Here is a 20,884-nt window from a genome sequence, read left to right as displayed (position 1 = left end):
TTTGTCGATGATATAGCCCCGCGTTGCTATAGAAAGAAGCCTACCTGCCTACGTAGCTCCCTGGAAGTGCTTGCTTGCGTTAAGTGGATCGCCCGCCAGCAACCTCCAACCCCACCATCCGACCACAATTGAACCCATCCCACATACTGTAACTCCGACTTGAAGACTTTACAGCTCAACCTACCTACTCGCTTAATTGAGCCGCCGCCGCCCAACTCCGTCATCGCCTCTTTCCACTCTCTCTCGCGAAACCGAACCTTCCACAGCCCAACATGGATATTCGCCTGCTGAGGTCCAGCGACCTGCCGCTGATCCAGCATGCCAACCTCGAGAACCTGCCCGAGAACTACTTCATGAAGTACTACCTCTACCACGCCCTGTCCTGGCCCCAGCTGTCCTATGTCGCCGTCGATGTCTCGCGCCCCAAGAAGACCCCCTACGACTACCCCAAGATCGTCGGCTACGTCCTGGCCAAGATGGAGGAGGAGCCTACCGACGGCATCCAGCACGGCCACATCACCAGTCTCTCCGTCATGCGCACCCACCGCAAGCTGGGCATCGCCGAGAAACTCATGAGGCAAAGTCGTACGTTTATTTCCGCTACATAGTGCATGTTACCAGGAACGAAAAAAGAAGAAGAAAGAGCAAAAAGAGTAGGGCTGACCACAACCCCCAAATCACAGAATTAGCAATGGTCGAGACCTTTGGCGCCCAGTACGTCTCCCTGCACGTGCGCGTCTCCAACAAGGCCGCCATCCACCTCTACTCCAAGACCCTGGGCTTCGACCGCGAGAAGATCGAGGAGAAGTACTACGCCGACGGCGAGGACGCCCACTGCATGAAGCTGGACCTGTCCTCGATCAAGGAGCAGGTGGCCGCCTTCGCGGGCGGGGCCGACGACTCCGACGACGACGCCTCCGAGGCCGGAGACGAGGGCGAACCAGTCGGCGACGTGGGCAAGGCTGGCGACGAGGGCAAGCAGATACCCTCGCGGCCCAAGGAGACCAAGCGCAAAGTTAAGGTCGGCCGGCCGCTCGGCGTCGCGGGTCTGGTCGAGAAGGACGAGAGCAAGCATCCTTAGGACGGATGTTTGCGACACGGGCCCTCCTCCTCCGCCTCCTCCTTCGCTACTACCGAGCAGCACTATCGGCCCACTGCCGGCTTCCAGCCGAGAATCGGGCTGTCGAGCCTGGGGTTGTCGTCACGGGGTAAGCGGGAAGGAAAACCTGCCGCTGATGGCTGATGTGGCCTTTTTTTCCCCTGAACAAAGGGGGCGGGAGACAGGCGCAAGAACTACTATTTGCTGCAAGTAAAGTTGAGATATGGGCAAAAAGGGAGGCATGTACACTCATATGTGCCCAACTCCATTATCGCCGGGAAGGAATAGACAGAAAAGAAAAGAAAATGGTCCGCTAGATACCATTGAGTGTTATATGCGTTAGAAAGGCAGGCAGCCGGTCAAGGACTACGATGAATGAATAAATACTAAGAAAATGACACGAATTCCCAAAATGCCACTTCTTCCCAGATCTACGGATTGTGATGCTTGGCGAAGGTGGTGAAAGATGTAACCTTGCCGCTGTATCTGGAGAGATCAGACAGTTAGTTGGCTATGTGGAAAGGGGCAAATTACCCTCTTACACAATACAGCCTGAGAATCAACATAGTTTTGGGAGGTCACACAGAGAAAAGATATCCAGGTTGCAGCAAAGTCTGTACATATCTTCCCACGCACAAGATTGTGAAGTAATAGTTTCTGCATCTCGTTGGTTTCGTGTTTTCATTCCTTTACAGATAAATAATATTTTGGGAGGCGGAAATAGACTACCTCCCCCTTTTCGGGTTTACATGGTATGGTATACAGAAAAACTGCAAATCAGCAGAAGCCATTGGTTGTCATCAAGTCATTAATGTCCTTCACCAGGGGGCCAGTCCAACGTCGAAACCGTCCCTGCCCCCGCTCATTGTATTTCCCCTCGGTGTTTTACATTCTCAAGGCCTCGTAGCACCCGCCTCGTCTTCTGCCAACTCGCGCGCGAACTCCTCGTCCGCCTCCAGCCTCAGCGCCTCGATCCTCCTGCTCATCTCGTCGATGTCGGTGCCCAGCCTCTCATACTCTTGTTGCGATGGAGTCTGCAGCTTGTAATCTCCGCTCCCGGCTTGGGCGGCGGCGACGCCCTCGGCCTGAACGGTCTGCTCCAGTCGGCGCAGGTTACTCAGCTTGGCCTCGAGCTCCGACTCGAGAGTGCCGAGGAGCTCGTACTTCTTTTCCACCGGGTGGCTGGTGTCGTCACATACAACACCCGTTTCCTGACCACCACCGACCACGTCGCCGCCGTCATCAGCAGCGGAAGCCGGCACGCCTCGTTCGGCGGCAGCAGCAGTAGCAGCAGTGTGGCGGGCATGCTGGCGTGCCGCATCCGCATGCGCCTCTGCTCCCGACGTCGTACTCCACGCACGGCGCATGGCCGTCTCTCGGGCAGCCCGGACCCATTCGCGGGCGTTCTGCCGCGCGTCGAAGGCCCGGTCGAGGCCGAAGGATGACCAGCCGCCTCCGCCGCCCCAAGCACGCGCTGTCTCCCTCCCCTGGTTTGCTGCCTCCCTTCCCTGGTTGATTCCTCTCTCGCGGGACGCCTCGGCATTGCGGAGGGCCGCATCCCGCGTTGCGTGCGCGTTCGTCAGGGCAGCGTCCCGTGCCAGTTGGCCTGCGTCTCTTGCCTCTTGCGCATTCGCCAGAGCGGCATCCCTAGCTGCCTGGCCTCTGTCCCTGGCCTCTTGCGCATTTATGAGGGCAGCATCTCGAGCTGCCTGACCTCTATCCCTGGCCTCTTGCGCGTTAGCCAGGGCAGCGTCCCGTGACCGGTAAGCGCTCTCGCGGGCCTGCTGAGCATTTGCCAGTGCAGCGTCCCGCGATGCTTGGGCATTCGCTAGGTGAGTATCCCGAGTTGCCTGGGCTCGTGCTCTGGCCTCTTGCGCGCTGGCCAGCCCCGACTGCCGCACGGATTCAGCGTGATCTCGGGCTTGTTGGGCCGTCTCCAATGCCGCTTGTCGCTCTCGCGAAGCCTGTTCCCGGGCTTCTTGGGCTCGATCCGTGGCCGCCTCCTTTGCGGCTTCTGCTTCCTCTCCAGCCTCCTTGGCTTTTTCGTCGCTGTAAGGTATGTTTGGGTCGTCGTATCGCGATTGCTCGTCCCAATTTCCAGAACCGCCGGAAGCCTGTCTCGCTGACGGGCCGCCAAAGAGCCCCATGCCGCTCAGAAAGCCTGGACCGCCCGCTCTCCCAGGCCCGAAGCCGAATGGGCCCGGTCCAGGAGGTGGAGGCCCGTGATGGTGCGGAGCCCCATGGTGGTGATGCCCACGATGAGGTGGCCCCCCATGATGCGGAGGGCCGCCGTGAGGCGGCATAGGGAATCCTGGTACAACTCCTGATATCCCAGCCATGCCGAAGCCGGGCCCAGGGCCGTCGGCTGCACCGGGCGGTGGTGCGGGCGGGCCTCCCCTACGACATTCTCGCTCAGACCGGCGACGCTCCCTCTTCTCGCGCCTGTGTTCGCCCCTTTCGGCGTTCCTGCGCGCCTTGTGCTCCTTCTTCTTGTTCTTCTTCTGTGCCTTCTTCTCCTTCCTGGCCAGCTTGCGCATCGCCTTCTGCGACTTCTTGACCTCCTTCCACTCAGCGAGCAAGCGCTTGACCTCGTCTCTCTGAGCGGCATCGGCGGGGCCCTTCACCTTGGCCGACTTGGCGGCCTTGATCTCGGCCTTGACTCGCTTGAACTCCGCCTTGGAGACGGGGTGGCCGCTGTCCTGCACCCACTGCGAGACGGATTGTTTCACGACGGGGAGCTGGGAGTCTTTCAGGTCGTCCCAGTCGGGCAACGAGCCAAGGGAAGAATCCGAGTCGGATGAGGATACCGAGTCATCGCTGGAGGCTGAGCTGGATGATGAGGAGCGCGCCCGGCCGCCTCCAGAATGGTGCCTGCCGCGGCCGCGTCCTCGGCCTCGACCCATTTCGCGTCCACAGCCATGGTCTTCCCAATGGCCATGGCTGAGCCCGTCCGCGGGGCTACCATGACCGCCGCGAGTGCCGAAAGGGGGTGAACGGTTCTGGTCCCCGGCAGCATGCTCACCCCATCTAACTCCATTGCTATCAACGTGGAAAGAACGGCCAATAGAAACACGATCGCCATTAACGGAAATGTTACCAAACCGGATGCCGTTGCCGTTTGCTTCCATGTTGAAACGAGAAGGTCCGAAAAGACCGCCAAATCCACCAGGGGGCCCTTGCTGCTGTTGTTGCTGCTGCGGGGATCTATCCAGGGGAGGGCGGTTGGCGGCATCGACAGCGTCGAACGAGTTGTTCCAGCCTCCGGGAACCCTGGGAGAGCTGGATGGTGGGTCAAGACGTATGGCCACTCCACGGGGACCAAAGAAACCCTGGTTCCATTCGATGACGGTGGAAAGGGTCTCGTCAAAATTACGCCGGCGCGGAGTTGCGCCATCTGCGGACGACTTGATCTGGCTGACCTGTGCTTCTTCGATCTCGCGACCAGTCTCGCTGGTCGGCCGATCATGCTCTTCGGCGTGCATTTTGCGGTCCAGAACTTGAGCATTGACAGACAGCGCATGGTCTGGGATCAGGTAGTTGACGAAGGTGTGCCAATCCTGTTCCGTGGTCTGGTGCGAGGCTGCCCATGCTGGATAGGGATAGTCAGCCGGGGTGGCATTTTCCTGATACGTGACAACATGAACAAGCTCTGAGCCCGCGAAGGGGCTGGCCACGGGTCGCGACTCGAAGTATGCTTGAGCCGAAGTAGTGGTCCCCAGGTCGTCACCGCCTGAGAAGTTGTAATGCGATTCTCTGGGTGTCTCTGGTGGCGTGTAGATGATGTTGCTGTGCGATGACGAAGCTGCTATGGATGCGTCGTCGGCGTGAGCAATTGAGCCACTACGTGGTACAATGGGCGAGCGGGATGGAGAGTTTGAGTATATATCCGTCTCCGAATATGGAGGAGGAGGGACATCATTGTCGCAAGGCTCCATGATGGGAGGTTGCATAGCGGGTATAGGTCGCTACGGCTGAAGTGTGGGACAGAAAGTGTATATATGTTTCTGGGTGGGTTAAATAGAAAGGAAAGGGGGAGTGGTCGAGTGTTCACGGAGTAGGGAAAGGAAAACTGTCGTAATATAGTAATGTGTTACTGGTTGTGATTTTTTTTTTTTAATCTATTGCTTTGCTTACTATTTTATTTGAGCTGGAGAGACAGAGAGAGGAAGAAAGTATTGATGTCGCAGCTTACGTATGGGCTGCCTAACGAGTCTTATTAGGTAGGTGGCTCAACAGTGGTCTGCTTCTCTCTCTGGCCGTCCCAACCATCACCAAGTAAGCCGCTAAGGCCACAACGACCAGGGCCGGACAGGAGCTAAGCCCAGGCGGCGGGCCCACTGACGCGGGGGATCCATCAATGAAGCTTATTTGCAAGCCCACCTCAGTATAGCTCATCCGCGGGGTCCTGAACAGGCTACACCAGGCAGAGGCTGACTGGCTGAGCCACCCAATCGGCCGATGGCTGCTTGCGAATCTAGCTGCAGGTGACGCGGCCGTTGACAGTCGATGCACTTTTGGTATCGTGAGGTGAGTCAACCCAACTCGGCTTTGATTGGTCCAAGACATGACACCCCCCGAGATTGTCCTCGTCGAGCACTTGCCACGCGGCTTGTCGAGTTACACCAGCCTCATCCCGCCATGCAAAACGGATTGTTGCGTGGTCATTTTATTTGCGTTTTGGTTTATTTACGTATTGTCCCGTACAGGTCGAATTCAATATCCGCCTCTTTGTAATGATCGTTGACGATCGCATGCAGATGGTCGCGCGAATGTGCCCCACTAATCCCACGTGTTAGTAACAGCCCAATTCACAAAGGGCTTCAAAGGGAGGACTCGACTTACAGATTTGTGATATAAGTGTTCACCAACTCCGACGGTACAAACTCGGAAACGGCTGTTTTGACGGTAACCTGACCTACCATGCGCCCGTCCGAGTAGTTGACATATTTCGATGGGTTGCCCCATTCCGTTGCAGTCTCCTGGTCTATCTGGTTATCCGGACTGAGCTTGTAAACGCCCCCAATGACGATCACTGTGCGGCCGAGTTCTCGGGCAGCTCGCGCAATGACCGAGGCACCACCATCTACCAAGACACTGCCGGTGCCCATGATCGCGCGAGCACTGAGAATGACCTTGTTGACCCGCGACATGTAAGCCATGAGGCCAGTGTTCATGATGTTGACCACGACAGAACCAGTCGCTGCCATGGATTTTCGAAACGATGCGTAGGGGTCCTCGGCGGGGTGTGCGGACGGGTCCACAGCAAGGAAGACGGTGCACTTCCTCTTGGACCTGGTCAGGAATCTCTGTACTGTCTTGCATGGCTGGTGGACCAAGATATAGTCGCCGGGGTGGATGATGATGTCCGAGTACGCTTGCACCTGCTCGTCCACCTGTCTGATCTCGTCCATAATCTCCTCAATGCCATCAATGACCTCGGAGCGGAGGGCTTTCACGTCCGTCGACTGCGGATCGGCCATCGGTGTCGACACGCCAGACCCGGGGGCCGGCGATGCACCTGTCGACCAGATGGGTGGTGTGGTATCCGGGTCGGCCAAGAGGTTGAACATGGACTGCGTCCTCGTCAAGGCATTCATCAAGCCGGGGCGCCCCATCTTTGCTAACGGGGCAGCCTCGTTGAGAGACGAGACCGAGGCACTCATGGGCGGAGGGGATGCATCGCGGACCGGAGACGAGATGCTCTCATCGCTTCCGGCCTCGTTGCGATTCTCAAGGGCTTCGTCGCGGATCAGGCCTAGCACACGACGCACAATGTTGCCTATAACCAGCTCGCGGGGCTGGGCAGCCACCAGTCTTCGGGCTACGCCCTGGATCCGTGCCAGTAGCTGGTTGACGTCTGTGTATTTGTCCATGACCACCACCTGGAGCAGAATGTGGGCTGTCGCAAGAGCGCATGGTTCGGAGCCTTGGATCTGTCGTCGCTTCAGAAGACTGGCACCCGATAGATGTCAGTTCTGGAGGCAAGGGCTGGTGTTTACGCAGTGCTTACGAGACAAGAGACTCAATGGATGCCTCCAAAGGTCTGCCCTTCAAGGTGTCTAGGAACTTGTCCAAGGTAGGCGCATAGCCTCCTTTTGGGGGAGCCATCCTTGGGCGTATCGAGGGTTGTATATGCACTAGACGTGTCGGTGGAAAGAATAGATCTGGGGTTTTCAATCGAGTCGGCGGTTGTTGAGTAAGACGAGGCGAGGAGCACGGCGCAACAAGCGTATGGTCCGGACGTGGGGTATGATGGACCTGATATGAAAATGTTTCTTTTTTAGTTCTAGAGGAGACTGACTGGGAATAGCCAAGGGGGAGTGCAGTCGACCGGAGAGGTTAAGAGTAAGGTCTATGTGTGCATTCAGCATGCAGTGAGGAAATTCAAATTCAGGCACTCGAGATTGTGACTCAATCGACAGTGTCGGCACTAACAATTAAAGAAGGCCGATGAAGGCGTGAAAGAAAGAATCGAATTGATTGTATGTGGGGGGGCTTTTGCGCCCAGGGTTACTTGCAGCTCTTGCCTGGGTGGGTTAGCCGGGTCGTGGTTCGAGGGGTTACGGGCAAGTACCCAGTTCTTCTTTTTGGAAGCCGAGAAGGAGGCTCATTGGGGCGTGCGTGATAGGCTGGCGGTTCTGGCCATGACGCTGGTTATCCCAGAGAGCATTTCTGGGTGACATATGACTGGCAGAACTATTAGTAGAAAGCAGCAGGTAACAGTGCAACGACTTGTCGTTTCTGCAGCTTCAATCATGCACACTTGTACGGAGTAACCGCACCTTTTTGTGTGCTGCATGGCTGCTCAACCGGTCGCTATCTCCTCCACCATATGCCCAAAGGCAGCTGCTTGGGCACAAATATGCACTGCCTGGCTGAATGTGGTTTGCGACACACCCTTTTTGGGGGAGCCTTCACTGGCGTCTAAGTCGCCTACGTAGTGCATACATAGTGCATGCCTGCCTTCGTACGAGTAGAGTTTTTGACGGCCCTGACTAGCCAGACTTCCAGGGCTCGGTTCTCTCACTGCTCACCTCCGTCCCTCAATTCGGGAAAAACTGGCTAGGTATATTGAACGATTCAACGTTTCCAGGACGGGTCTGCACTTACAAGGTAGAGAGCTGAAGGCACCTGCTGAATCGAACGACTATCGGCCTTCAGTCACGGTCACGGTCACGGTCAAAGGTCACGGTTACAGTCACCATAAAATCCCAAATACACACTTACATAAACCCCCAGCCGATGCGAGACAAAAAGGATCCGCAGATACATACACCCATACTTTCTTACCTACATGACCTGCTGCCAAACCAGATCAAATCGAAAAGCGAATTAGAAGCGATCTCTCTTGCTCCTGGTCACTCCTGCAGCTGCATCAACCCCCAACCGAGGCCGCAAAGAGAGAGGAGAGACAAACCCCGACTTTCGTGGCGCTTCTCCATTTTCCATGTCAGATTGATCGCAAGTCAATTCCACTTCGACTGTTGCGACTCTCCTATTGAAGCCCCTGCCTTAACTCGCTATATCCACAGGCAAACACACACCTGTCTCCCCAACTAGCCCGCATTATCCTGTCGTGTCTCGTCTCGCCTCGCCTCGTCTTACTTAGCATAACTGCAATAAACCCTCCTTCCAGGTTGAAGGACCCTGAGCGATTCTTCATGGCTGCGGAGGCGTCGGCCGGAAGATGAACTCCCTCAACATAATTTCGGCGCGAGTCACTCCACAACCCACCCCGTCTCCGTCGCGATCGAACTCGTTGGGGCATGTCGCCTTAGCTGCATCTGACACCAACCAACCATCCGACGACTCCTACCCAAACGAAGACTCCCTAAACAACACCGCGAGCAGCACCACGAGCGCCGCCGCGCTGGACGACGACTACGCATCACGCGAAAACTATGACGACGGGAACGACGGCGAGATGCTGGATTTTATGACGAGCGCGGGCGAAAAGACCCCTTTACTGGGCAAGACTGATCCCATGTCCAAGGATCCCAATAATGTACGGACTTACTCCTGGCACGTTCTACCTGCCCGACTAGCCAACAACCTCATCAATTCCATCCGCTGGATCCTATCTACCATCGCCACCCCCGGCGTTTACCTGATTGCTTGCTTCTACGACCAACAAGGCTATTTCGCGCCGTTGCGACAGATCCGCACGCTCCTCGGCCTCTACGCCGGCGATGCGAGAACTCCTGACGCCGAACAACACGACAGCACCGAGTCCTTCGACGAGAAAAGGCAACGGACGCGAAGCGCAAGCCGCGGTTCGGGAGATAAGAATACATCTCCAACGATGCAAGTCCCCTTCTCATCTGGGTCCTCGTCGTCTGGACTATCTTCAGAGTCGGAATCCGATGTTACGAGCAGGAGCGAGCTGGAGGGCCGTGCCTCGAGCCGGCACACCCGTTCCAAGTCGACTGAAGAGATCGCGCCGGCGAGGAGATCAATCCGAATAAAGCTCCATAGCGAGGACGCGCTCCGCCAACGGAAGCACAAGAAGTCGCAATCTGCCAGTCCTAAGACCAATGCCGGAGAGACGGCCTCTGGCGACCTAGCCACCCAACTCAAATCCCCTACTTCCCCTGTCGGGGCCCTGACCAAATACCCCAAAACGCCAGCTCCTCCGCGACCGTTGATTCCACGACGACAGCCATCCTTCATCTCCTATGAAAACCCGGACCCCTCGCACCTGAAAACGCTTATCCTAGACTTGGACGAAACATTGATTCACAGCATGTCGAGAGGAGGCCGGATTGGCTCTGGGCATATGGTCGAAGTGCGGCTGAACACCACTTATGTAGGAGCGGGTGGCCAGCAGAGTCTGGGACCTCAACATCCTATCCTGTACTACGTCCACAAGCGACCGCACTGCGACGAGTTTCTTCGCAAGGTAAGGACCCCACGATATTGCGTTGTTCGAGTCCGGAATGCTGATGCGTTGTTTAAAAGGTTTCGAAGTGGTTCAATCTCGTAGTTTTCACGGCGTCAGTACAGGAGTATGCGGATCCGGTGATCGACTGGTTGGAATCGGAGAGGAAATTCTTCACCGGAAGGTTCTATCGGCAGCACTGCACATTCCGGCACGGAGCATTCATCAAGGACCTCAGCTCCGTGGAGCCGGACCTCAGCAAGGTAATGATACTGGATAACAGCCCGCTGAGTTACATGTTCCACCAAGGTAAGCTTTAGCCCCAGCAGATTCCCGTCCTTCTCTTTTGCCGCTCTCGGTACTGACTTGAGTAACCCGGCAGACAATGCTATTCCGATCCAGGGTTGGATCAGTGACCCGACTGATAACGACCTGCTGCATTTGGTACCCCTGCTTGAAGGATTGCAATATGTGTCTGACGTCCGAGCTCTCCTGGCATTAAGGGGAGGAGAAGATGGCCAGCACCAGGTATCATGATTGTAATTCTCGAGTAGAAGCTGCAGTAGGGAGATGAAAGAAGCTACGTAGCGATATTGTATAGTGATTATTTAATGGGTTCAATTTATACATTGTACGGCACCTGTGCCTATTCTTTCAAGACTACTTCCCACAGCCAAAGTCGGAGCTCTCACCAGAGTATAACTTTACTGGTGTGCTACTGAACATGCATAGGGAAAACAGCAGCACAGGCCGGGTGGTGGGGCAGTATAGCCAGCCCTGTGGCTAGTATAGAGGAAGCTGAGGCAGCATTTCAATTGAGCAAACAAATGCACCGTCAAAGCCCAGCACTGTCTACAAAATGGCACCGACGCATCAAGCTTGGACGCTGTGGTTCTGGGAGTCTGGCTGCCAACTACTGCACATTCAAGATGGCCCATGGGCTGAAGGCCATCCTGTCCTATCGTCTTTCGTCATTGCCGTGTGAGGTGCAGCTCATCGGCCGCGTGGGCCCCAAAGAAAATGTAGAAATAGCTCGTCATGTGGAGGAGGAAAGGCTAGAACCGGGATTCCAGAAAAACCCAGTTTCCCCGCAGAAAACGCCCATGATCGGTTTTGTTGTGTGTGATGAGACTGCGTGTAACAGCTCGGTGGGGTTTCTATAGATTTCTGAATAGCAGGTACGTTACCCCGTACCTGCTCGCGATTAAGACTGACCAAACAGCCACCCAGACTTCCTCCGACAGTCGAGAACAACTATATTGATTGACGGTTTAGGACTGGAGAATGAAAATAAAGTATACGTTTCGAGTGTTTTTGGGCTTAATCTGTATACAAAGCCCTAACCGAGTGTCGTGAGCGTTGGCAGTTTAGATCTGGTTACCGAGTCTAGAGTCTTGTGACTGGCACTTCTACTTGTACCTGCCGGCCGTTACCCATCACAACAATTTTCATACACAATGCTTCCTCTTCCAAGGACATGAAATGCCTCATTTCTAGCAGTGGGATACAGCTTTACAAAATTTTACAGAAAATGCCCCATAAGTGATTGGTGTAACTTCCTCAGCCCCGGTCTCTCAGATAGCCCGAGTACCCCGTTACGTTACCCATGAAACCTTTCAACCAGCCCGTGTGTGACCCCAATGCAGCAAAGCCAGTGCCAGACCCAAAAGAGAATAGACGCCAGGAGCGCATGCTCCTAGCGAACCACTGACGGGGGTGGCCTCAACGATTTGCTCTCATCTCACCATGTCCAAGCACTCCAGCCACGGGCATGGGCAGATTGGCGTCCAAGGAACTGCTGGTCTGAGACTTGTTGCTCCGCAAAGGCGTGGCAGAGGGCCAGTGGCACAACAGAGGAGACAGAGCTGTGGGACAAATACATGCTGCCATGGAAGTAGGTACAGATTGGTAGCAGCAACGGGCAGGCCTGAATGCTCCTTTCAGCAGAAGCCCTCCCCACTTGGACATGTTCTTTCATCTGTCCCCGAAGCTTTGGAGGTCCATTACGTCACCATCGTCTAGCCACTCAGAAAGCTCCCCCCATGCCGCGCTGTGTGAGCTCATCCATTTCCAGCTCCCGTCATTGGATCACGATCCGCACGACCTAGGCCCAGGCCCTCCTCAAAGCTCCCTAACCAAGCAAGCTTTTCTCCCGCTGGCAGAGACAGAGCTTTGTATGGGCAAGAGGCAGGGGGGAAATGGGGTATGCCCCCGGCTCCCCGGCTGCTTGCTGATGAACCGCCCGGCGGCTTCTTACCCAAGGGCCTAGCTCCAGCCAAAAAGCAGTTACGTAGTGTTACTGTAAAGCATGTGAGGTAAGGTGCGGCATGTACTTACTGGCCCATGGCTGGGAGCTGGGAGTCGATTCCGTGTGGTGTCACTCGCTGTCAAGGTAGACAGAGGCAGAGACGGATCATCATCGTTCCTGCTTCTGGTTCCTCCCATTGTGTCGTCATTGTTTGGTTTGGACACCGGTAGGCTTGGTTTCCTTTCCCCTAGCAGCAGACTGGGCTTTTCCAATCCTTTCTCTATTAAAGTCTACTGATTCCCATCTTCTTCCCATACGAATTCTCACGATTTACATCTAACCAACCAATTCCACTATACCCAATCCCTTAATACCACCCTCAACCAACCACACATCAACCATCATGTCTCTGCACTGTAAGTCAACAACCCCGAGTTGTTGGCGAGAGCTGGTTGTTGTTTGCAATGGGGCCGCACTATACATATACCCAGCCTATGTCAAAGTGACCTCATCGCCGCCGCAACCACTCTCGTCTAACACCATCATGCTCGCGTCGCGGGCCAGAGAGACCAAGCCGTGTACTGACCTCGTTCACCAGACCTTCCCCCCGTCAAGCCCTCGGCTATCGCCCTCGGCACCGCCTTCAACCACGGCATTGAGCTGGCTGGTAAGTTCCAAACCCCCACCTTCGGCAGCATTTGCGCAGGACCAAGCCTCTAACATACGATGTCGTGACAGTTATGGGCCCTCTCTTCGGCGAGACCTACCGCCGTGCCAAGAACGCCAACTCCTCCGAGGAGTTCGTCAAGTCCAAGGAGGCCTCCTCCGCCGCCGTCGCCTGGGGTACTTCTCTGGTCGGCTCCGCTCTCCAGTCATACGGTGTTGGTGCTCTGATCAACGCCACCGGCACTCTCTCCTACAAGGGCGCCACCTACCTCGGTGCCTTGATCTACATGGCCACCGCTGCCCCTACCGTAAGCTCCCTTATATTCTCTCATTCAGATACCTGGGTACTAACACGCCTCCTCAGTACCTCACCCAGCTCCTCTCTGAGAAGCGCCCTGTCGACACTGTTGCCGTCAGCGCCACCGCCAAGGCCTTCGAGACCATTGGTCTCTCCATCTTCCTCACGTGGTGGGGAACCCGCACCAACCCCTTCAACTAAATTGTTGACTGGTTGGCGCTCTGATTGACGACATCTGGACACGACGTATTACGAAACAACAATTCCCTTAAAGGAAGACGGAATTAGAACTGTGACATTAGCTCCTTTCCCTTGACAATGCGTGTACTATCAAGTAGGAAGATGTCGAACTGCACCGTGTGCGGAAAACTTTATAGTTAATATGAGACCCTCAAATCTGTACAATCAACTCCTTGCTGCTGTGGTGAATGTTTCCATCGTAGAATCCGACCATCTTATCAAAACATACCCGATCACTCACTGCTCGACACAAGAAAAGTCGTGCGTAGTTCCATTTTTGTAATTCCTATCATAGCATAATGACAAAACCCATAACGCCTGAAGCCACGCCCTATGGCTTCTTCCCGTGGAGCGTGACCGAGATATATGAACAAGAGGGCAAACCACACCGAAGCACCAACAATGCAGCTCAACACTCAAACGAGCCTAGGTATTCGATTGTCATCAAGTCCGATCCGAGCAGCCATTCCGGCTTTCTATGTCTCGTTTCCGAAAATAGTTGGGGGTTCAGTCCAAGCCGTCCCGTTCCTTCTGGTAAGGATAATGACGACGGCTTTTCAAGGACAACCTTGGACAGACCTGACAAGAGTTCTTTCAACGGCACCAACACAATAATCAATCCAAAATAGCAGACGCCGCCTTGAGTATTTACGCGAACTTCAGCTGCTTCGACTCCTTCTGCACGAGCTTGACGAGGTCCTTGTACACCTCGGCGAACTCCTCGGCGTCCTCCTCGGAGATGGTCTCGCCCTTCTTGACGGCGGCGGCGCGCTTCTCGGTGACCATGACGACGCTGGTGGGCCGCTTGGTGCTGCCGGCGGCGCCGAGCTCGGCGCGCGACGTGACGAAGATGTAGGGGACGTTGACGTCCTCGCACAGGACGGGAATGTGGCTGATGACGTCCATGGGGCTGATGTCGCCGGCCAGCACCACGACGCCGGGGAAGCCCTGGTTCGTGGGGCCGGAGGCGGGGGACTTGCGCAGGGCCTTGACGACTTCCTTGACGCCGCGCTTGAGGGTCTTGTTCTTGGCGGCTGTGGTGAAGAAGTGTTTGTTAGCTCGGTTCTGGTTTGTTCAGGGTGATGATGTTGATGATGCCGGTAGACACAGTGCAAAGAGGGAGAGAAAGGGATGCAAGCAGCGTACCTTTGCGGACAGACTTCAGCACCTTCTTGGCGGCCTTTTCATCGGCCAGGGGGCGGGCGAAGGGCACGAGGGCACCGACGACGGCCTGCTTCTCCTTGACGCCGTCCTGCTCGACCTCCATCTCGGTGACGGCCGGGGCAGTCTCGAGCGAGGCGGCGGCATCGGCCTGGAGGGTCTCGTCGTCGAGGTTGGACACGGCGGACTTGAGCTTCTCCTTCTTTTCCTTCTTCTCCTTCTTCTCTTTCTTGGGCTTGGTCACGCCGTCGGCCTCGGCGCGCTTCTTGTCCTTCTTCTCCTTCTTCTCGACCTTCTCCGGCTTGGTGGCACCCATCTTGACGGTTTGTGTCGCGGACCTTTTTAAAAAATAATAATAAAAGGTTTCGGAAGGACGGCGACGACGAGGGCGCGACTGTTGTGTGTGGTGTTGAAGCTGGGGGGAGTCGGAGCTAAACAGGTCGAAATAGATGGTCGGTTGATCAAAGGTTCGCCGTATTTTTTTTCTTCTATCGTCCTATCGCTCGATTGCAGAGCTGCTAATCTTGGCGGCCAAACTCTCGAAATTTTTTGTTACTGCTTGCTGGAACTTTTTGCGGGGAGCTTCTGGCCAATCAGACGCCGCTCCCCATAAATCACGGCCTATCAGTCCTTCAATTGATGCATATCAGTTGACCCTTATTTTCTATTTACATACCGTCTAGTTCGAATGGGATCTTTATTTATCCCATCGTGGCCCATATGGCTGGAGGTGGGACATATCTGCTATATTGTATGGTTACAACTCATCATATCGTCTAGTATGCTGGACCATGCTTATTCCCGTTGTCCAATCAATTTCAGATAGAATCCCTCTGGTCTTTACTATCATCTTCTTGTGATGGCAGGTCAGGTTGGCTAGGGTAGGTTGTGTATACCTATCTGCTATCTTACCTGGCCGGTCTCCCAAGACTACCTGGGTCACCTGCTGGCCCGTCTCTGCATTGCTACCCCAAGAATCATCACGGCTTCCTCCACACAAGCACCCCGCACTTTACGGCGTAACATTACATCGAGGTAGAGGGGTTGGGGGTATCCCACCTGGCACTTACTGAATACCTGTTGGCGAAATTATCCCGTGACGTCTACAAGATGCATATTGCGCGGACGCTGCAGGCTTGGAATCATGCAAAGCTCCGACTCAAGGAAGGCGGGGGTGCCCTTCGGTGTCTTCCCCGAGAGCAGACAGTACACCTAAGGGTGTCTCACTGGCGGTGCCTTCCGGTTTGAGAACCATGCAAGTAAATGGCTCGAATTCGATAGTGGCTCTCCGAGCAGGAGCGATCGCCGGTAAGTTGCCGGTGGAATTCTGCCTACGATATGCACCTACACAATGTCCCGATGGAGAATGTGACCTACGAGGGTACCCGCCTTGTGCTACTTGGTCGTCACATATTTGATGTGTATAAATTGCATGGAGTGCGCTTCTCGTCTACTTGGTCGACACGGGTAAATCGACTCTATATCCATATCAGTTGGCAGTTTCTACAAGTTCCCAGGCACCTCGCCCAGTTTCTCGGCGTGTATTGGCATTTCTGTTTGGTTTTCTATGCATCATGGCTTTTCGGCATTTGATATGCACCCTTGCCATACAAGGCGTGGCTCTGAGCGCGGTGGCCCGGTCTACAGGCCGGTTTGAGAATAGTACCAATACTGGGTATGGTTTCGTTGATCCGCTCATCGGCACTCGCAATGGAGGTATGGTGCTTGCTATCATCCAAACCGTGTGACTGAGCTTATACCTCGTAGGACATGTGTTCGCTGGAGCCTCCTTGCCTTTTGGTAAGTAGCTCAAGTCTAGCTTGCGAATCAAGGTAACAGCGCATGGGTCGGCTAATAGTTGGGCTTTGATGCGGCCTAGGTATGGCGAAGGCCGTAGCCGACTCAACGGAGGACAACCAGGGAGGATATGCTTCGAATGGAAGCCCCATTACTGGTTTCTCACACATGCATGATAGCGGGACTGGAGGAGCAAGCTCTCTGTTAGGTTCCCCTGGCTGGGTCGCTGGAGATATAACTAACTCCTATAAAGGGCAAATTTCCCTATCTTCCCTTACCCGGGCTGCGAAGGTGATGCCGTGAACGGCTGCAGGTTGCCCAAGGCTTTGCGGGCAGTACAGGTCGTCAATGGCAGTGTCTCGGCTCGGCCAGGCTACTTCACGATAGACCTGGTATCCGGGATCAGGGCCGAGATCACAGCATCGAACCATACCGCCCTCTACCAGTTCACCTTCTTTGGGAACGCCACGGGAAACGCAACGACCAAAGGGGCTCCGCTCAGCCCACTCTTCATCGTCGATTTGACTGATCTGCCCGACAGCCGAAGCAACGGGTCTGCGTCAGTCGAGCCGCAGACTGGGCGTATGACCGGGACCGGCACCTTCAACCCTAGCTTCGGGATGGGAACCTATACTTTGCACTACTGTGCGGACTTCAAGGCTAGCTCCGCGATCCGTGACACCGGTGTTTTCGTGAACAACAGGGCCGGAAGCGAGCCAAAGAATATTACCATGCAAAAGGACAATAACCGCACGCCACTACCGGCTGGAACGTATGCCTGGTTTGAAGAGTCAGGAGCTGGGGCCCAGATCACAGCTCGTGTTGGCGTCTCCTTTATGAGCCCCCAGCAAGCCTGCGAAAACGCGGAAAAGGAGATACCGAACTTCGACTTTGATGCCACCCTCGACGCAGCGGAGAAGGCCTGGAAAGACAAGCTCTCGGTGGTCAGCGTTGATGCGTCAGGCGTCGACGACACCTACCAGACTATATTCTGGAGTGGTATATACAGAGCTATGCTGAGCCCACAGGACTACACGGGCGAAAACCCCCTCTGGGACAGCGATGAGCCTTATTACGACTCTTATTATTGTATATGGGACAGCTTCCGGAGCATCCACCCTTTTATTACCTTGGTAGACCCTCATTCTCAGGCCCTGATGATACGGTCGCTCATCGACATTTACAGACATGAGGGTTTCTTGCCAGACTGCCGGATGTCCCTGTCCAAGGGATTCACACAGGGAGGCTCTAATGCAGACATTGTGCTGGCAGATTCGTTCCTGAAGAACATCACCCAAGGAATTGACTGGGATGTCGGGTACGAAGCGTTGGTGAAAGACGCGGAAGTTGAACCTGCAGTATGGGATCTCGAAGGCCGCGGGGGCCTCAAGAGCTGGAAAGAGCTCGGCTACATCCCCGCCGACGATTTTGACACTGATGGGAATGGTCTCTTCACTCGAAGTCTTTCGCGTACCGTCGAGTACGCATACGACGACTTTTGCATCGCCGAGGTTGCGCAGGCGATGGGGAAGCAGGCAGACTACGAAAAGTACCTGGAACGATCGGGCAACTGGTACAACCTTTGGAACCAGCAGCAAACCTCGGCCATCAACGGCACCGATACGGGATTTGTTGGTTTCCTGCAACCACGATACTTGAACCAAAGCTGGGCGTTTCAGGACCCTGCCTTCTGCTCGCCCCTCTTGAACTTCACTTCGTGCTATCTCAACCAAGACGGCGGAGAGACGTACGAGGGCAGCGCCTGGATGTACACGTTCTTTGCTCCCCATAACATGGCGAAGCTGATTCTGACACTGGGCGGCCCCGACGCCTTCGTGCGGCGGCTGGACTACCTCCACGAGAGCGGGCTGTTGTACATAGGTGACGAGCAGGCGTTCCTCCCCGTCTACCAGTACCACTACGCCGGGAGGCCGGGCAAGTCCGCCGAGCGGGTGCACTTCTACATCCCAAGCCAGTTCAACACCACGACGGCGGGCATTCCTGGAAACGACGACTCGGGGGCTATGGGCTCGTTTGTGGCGCTGTCCATGCTCGGCATCTTCCCCAACCCGGGCCAGGACATCTACTTCATCACGCCCCCCTTTTTCGCCTCGGTCTCCATCACCAACCCGATGACCGGCAAGACGGCCACCATTGAGAATGTCAACTTCGATGCTGCATATAAGAATATATACATCCAGAGTGCCAAGCTCAATGGCGAAGTCTATACGAAGAGCTACCTGACGCACAGCTTCTTTCTGGAAGGCGGTACTTTGGAGCTCACGTTGGGGGCAAGAGAGAGTACTGATTGGGGAACGGGCGAGGCCGACATACCACCCAGCTATGGATCATTGGAGTAGGTAGGGTTAGGCATATAGAATAAGCAGTAGCCCTCTAGCTATCTTTGCAGGGGAAATAAGCAATGACTGTCTTAACGTTCCATTCAGTAGGTATAAGTGTGAAACTATGCTTCAACGATAGGGCGCCTTATTGTGGACCAGCGAGTTGGTACATAGTTTGCAGCTATAAGTGCAAAATTTGACAACTGATCTCATTCTGGTTTAGTACGTGATGGAGATGCCGATTAGGGATCTGTCAAGGAAAAGTGTGAAGAGAAAACCCCTTCAGCATGGTTTTATCCTTGCACGCTCTGATGAACCCTGAGCATGACCTGCAGGGAGGGCTATATGGGAGACTATATTTGCCCTAAACAGGGACGAGCATTTGGTCATTGCAGAATAACACCGACATAGAAGAGTATGCCCTGGCAGTAGCCGGCAAGGTTTCACTCACAAGAGGAGGGTAAATCTCAGTTGCATGGGTGGTGCCCAAATTCGCTCGCGTGAAGCGGTAATGTTGGACCCCGGACCAATTCGTTCACCTCCCGAGACACGACGGTCGCAAAGCTTGACGTCGACTTCTATGGGGAAGATGCTTGCTCGGTGGAAACCTGCCGGATTGAGTAAGCACACAGAAGGAAAAAGTGGCACGCCCCTAGCCGCGAAGACCTTTGCGGCCGGGTTGCAGGTCGCACCAATGCCGTCATTTCTCGTCGAGTCGTGACATCTGCCTCCAGCCCTGAGTTACACAGGTACCATCTCCCGAGATACCCCGCCACCACCGGGGGGTAATACAGCGTCTTTTTTCGGAGGAAAATGCGCCACGGGCCCCGAAACCGGGCGGGAGCGTCTTGGATGGTGCAGGTGGCCACTCAGGTTCATCCCCCTTTCGATAAGGATGCCGCCAGGCCGCTTCGGAGGTTCATTTTGCGAGTCAAAAAGCAACGTGCGTTTGTTTGACACCGCAGCGCTACATGCATCTTGTCCCCGTGTCTCGGCTAGTCGGAAGGAGAATGTATTTTGATTTCCGGGATTGTGCTGGCGTGGATGTCGGGTACATATGTAGCAGACAAAACTTATGTCACATTCATTCAACAACTGCTGCGAGATGGACCGGGATAGTGATTACGATCGGATCAGATCAACTTGGCTGACTGAGGCGACTTGTCCGAGCTTCCGTCTGGGAAACAGAAGCGGGGCAAGCGATTTGGATAATAGTGGCCGTCCACGACCTGTCAAAAGCAGGAAATCAGCGGCTTACAGGAACCAATCGTGACGGCCACACTGGCCATGAGTGGTCCTGCGTGAAACATGCAGTAAACGGCTTGACGGCCACATATCTAGAGCATGCGAGTACATACATCTGTTTGCTACATCCACACGTAGTCGGCCGGGGATGGCTGGATGACTGGCTGGCTTAGAAGCTTCCTGAGCTTCTGCGTCAAAGTCTCGCAAAGACGGATTAGCGGTGCCGAACGCCCGGGAAGCAGATCAGAAAACCATCGAATTGTCCTCTGATCTGCATGTGGATTTGCACTTGTAGGCGCCGTAAATGAACCCCATGTCGGGCTCAGAGCAAACGCCACGTAATCGCCGCTGGCATTCTCGTCCCTTGTCCCTCGAAAATGTTGAAGAAATGAAGACATACTGCACCCAAGATTTCGAGGTGCCGGTTATCCAGTGGGGGTGTTGGGAGGATGCTCAGTGTTCTCTCCTGCATCCTGTCCCACCCCCTGGGTAAGTTCTTGGTAGGGCAGTGGCAGGTTTCGCACCAAACATGTAACCTAAACGCAAATCTGCAGTGGGATTGATGAAATGCACCTCCTGGGTGCATCATCCAGCTCACCCGAAGATCATCTAGGTACCGTTGCGCGTCAGCAGGCCAAGGCAGAGAGGTATTAGTTTCTACATGATATGCACACACAACCACAAAGGAGCCAGTCAGCCAGTCGCCCTGTCACGCTAAGGTAACTTTGGGACATGAGAGTCCAATCAATCTTCACCCCCATCCTGACGAGACGGGAGAAGATCATGTCGCTACATAAAGTAGTAACTGTCCATTCCAGTCTTGCCCTCGACTTTTCCAGAGGCTTGCCCGAGATTGTTTCTGATTGACCAAGTGAATTGCTTCATACCTAAAAAACACCGAATTGAACTG

At 54.9% G+C, this 20,884-nt stretch overlaps 7 protein-coding genes across 7 annotated transcripts; 4 read left to right on the top strand and 3 right to left on the bottom strand.

Moving 5' to 3' along the window:
- Window positions 1-272: 272 nt before the first annotated feature.
- Window positions 273-1,081, top strand: PG985_015474 (uncharacterized protein; the record flags this gene model as incomplete). The annotated part of the gene is made up of 2 exons (XM_066835240.1): window positions 273-585; window positions 684-1,081. 2 exons carry the CDS (start codon window positions 273-275, stop codon window positions 1,079-1,081), a joined length of 711 nt encoding a protein of 236 aa, XP_066676443.1.
- A 911-nt stretch (window positions 1,082-1,992) lies between these two features.
- On the bottom strand, window positions 1,993-5,034 carry PG985_015473 (uncharacterized protein; the record flags this gene model as incomplete). The annotated part of the gene is made up of 1 exon (XM_066835239.1): window positions 1,993-5,034. The coding sequence occupies one exon, from the start codon at window positions 5,032-5,034 to the stop codon at window positions 1,993-1,995; it is 3,042 nt and encodes a 1,013-aa protein (XP_066676442.1).
- Window positions 5,035-5,781: 747 nt separating this feature from the next.
- PG985_015472 (uncharacterized protein) lies at window positions 5,782-7,207 on the bottom strand (the record flags this gene model as incomplete). Its single annotated transcript, XM_066835238.1, has 3 exons — window positions 5,782-5,878; window positions 5,942-7,051; window positions 7,110-7,207. 3 exons carry the CDS (start codon window positions 7,205-7,207, stop codon window positions 5,782-5,784), a joined length of 1,305 nt encoding a protein of 434 aa, XP_066676441.1.
- Window positions 7,208-8,786: 1,579 nt separating this feature from the next.
- PG985_015471 (Nuclear envelope morphology protein 1) lies at window positions 8,787-10,514 on the top strand (the record flags this gene model as incomplete). Its single annotated transcript, XM_066835237.1, has 3 exons — window positions 8,787-9,998; window positions 10,058-10,286; window positions 10,360-10,514. The coding sequence occupies 3 exons, from the start codon at window positions 8,787-8,789 to the stop codon at window positions 10,512-10,514; spliced, it is 1,596 nt and encodes a 531-aa protein (XP_066676440.1).
- Window positions 10,515-12,628: 2,114 nt separating this feature from the next.
- Window positions 12,629-13,390, top strand: PG985_015470 (uncharacterized protein; the record flags this gene model as incomplete). Its single annotated transcript, XM_066835236.1, has 4 exons — window positions 12,629-12,641; window positions 12,824-12,892; window positions 12,964-13,199; window positions 13,256-13,390. 4 exons carry the CDS (start codon window positions 12,629-12,631, stop codon window positions 13,388-13,390), a joined length of 453 nt encoding a protein of 150 aa, XP_066676439.1.
- Window positions 13,391-14,077: 687 nt separating this feature from the next.
- Window positions 14,078-14,906, bottom strand: PG985_015469 (40S ribosomal eS12 domain-containing protein; the record flags this gene model as incomplete). Its single annotated transcript, XM_066835235.1, has 2 exons — window positions 14,078-14,463; window positions 14,576-14,906. 2 exons carry the CDS (start codon window positions 14,904-14,906, stop codon window positions 14,078-14,080), a joined length of 717 nt encoding a protein of 238 aa, XP_066676438.1.
- Window positions 14,907-16,164: 1,258 nt separating this feature from the next.
- On the top strand, window positions 16,165-18,747 carry PG985_015468 (uncharacterized protein; the record flags this gene model as incomplete). Its single annotated transcript, XM_066835234.1, has 4 exons — window positions 16,165-16,306; window positions 16,358-16,390; window positions 16,470-16,590; window positions 16,641-18,747. 4 exons carry the CDS (start codon window positions 16,165-16,167, stop codon window positions 18,745-18,747), a joined length of 2,403 nt encoding a protein of 800 aa, XP_066676437.1.
- Between the last annotated feature and the right edge of the window lie 2,137 nt (window positions 18,748-20,884).

Source organism: Apiospora marii, assembly GCF_038362585.1.
Source record: "Apiospora marii strain CBS 49790 chromosome Unknown utg000013l_segment0_segment0, whole genome shotgun sequence".
Classification (NCBI taxonomy): domain Eukaryota; kingdom Fungi; phylum Ascomycota; class Sordariomycetes; order Amphisphaeriales; family Apiosporaceae; genus Apiospora; species Apiospora marii.
This window is presented reverse-complemented; position numbering and strand designations above follow the sequence as displayed.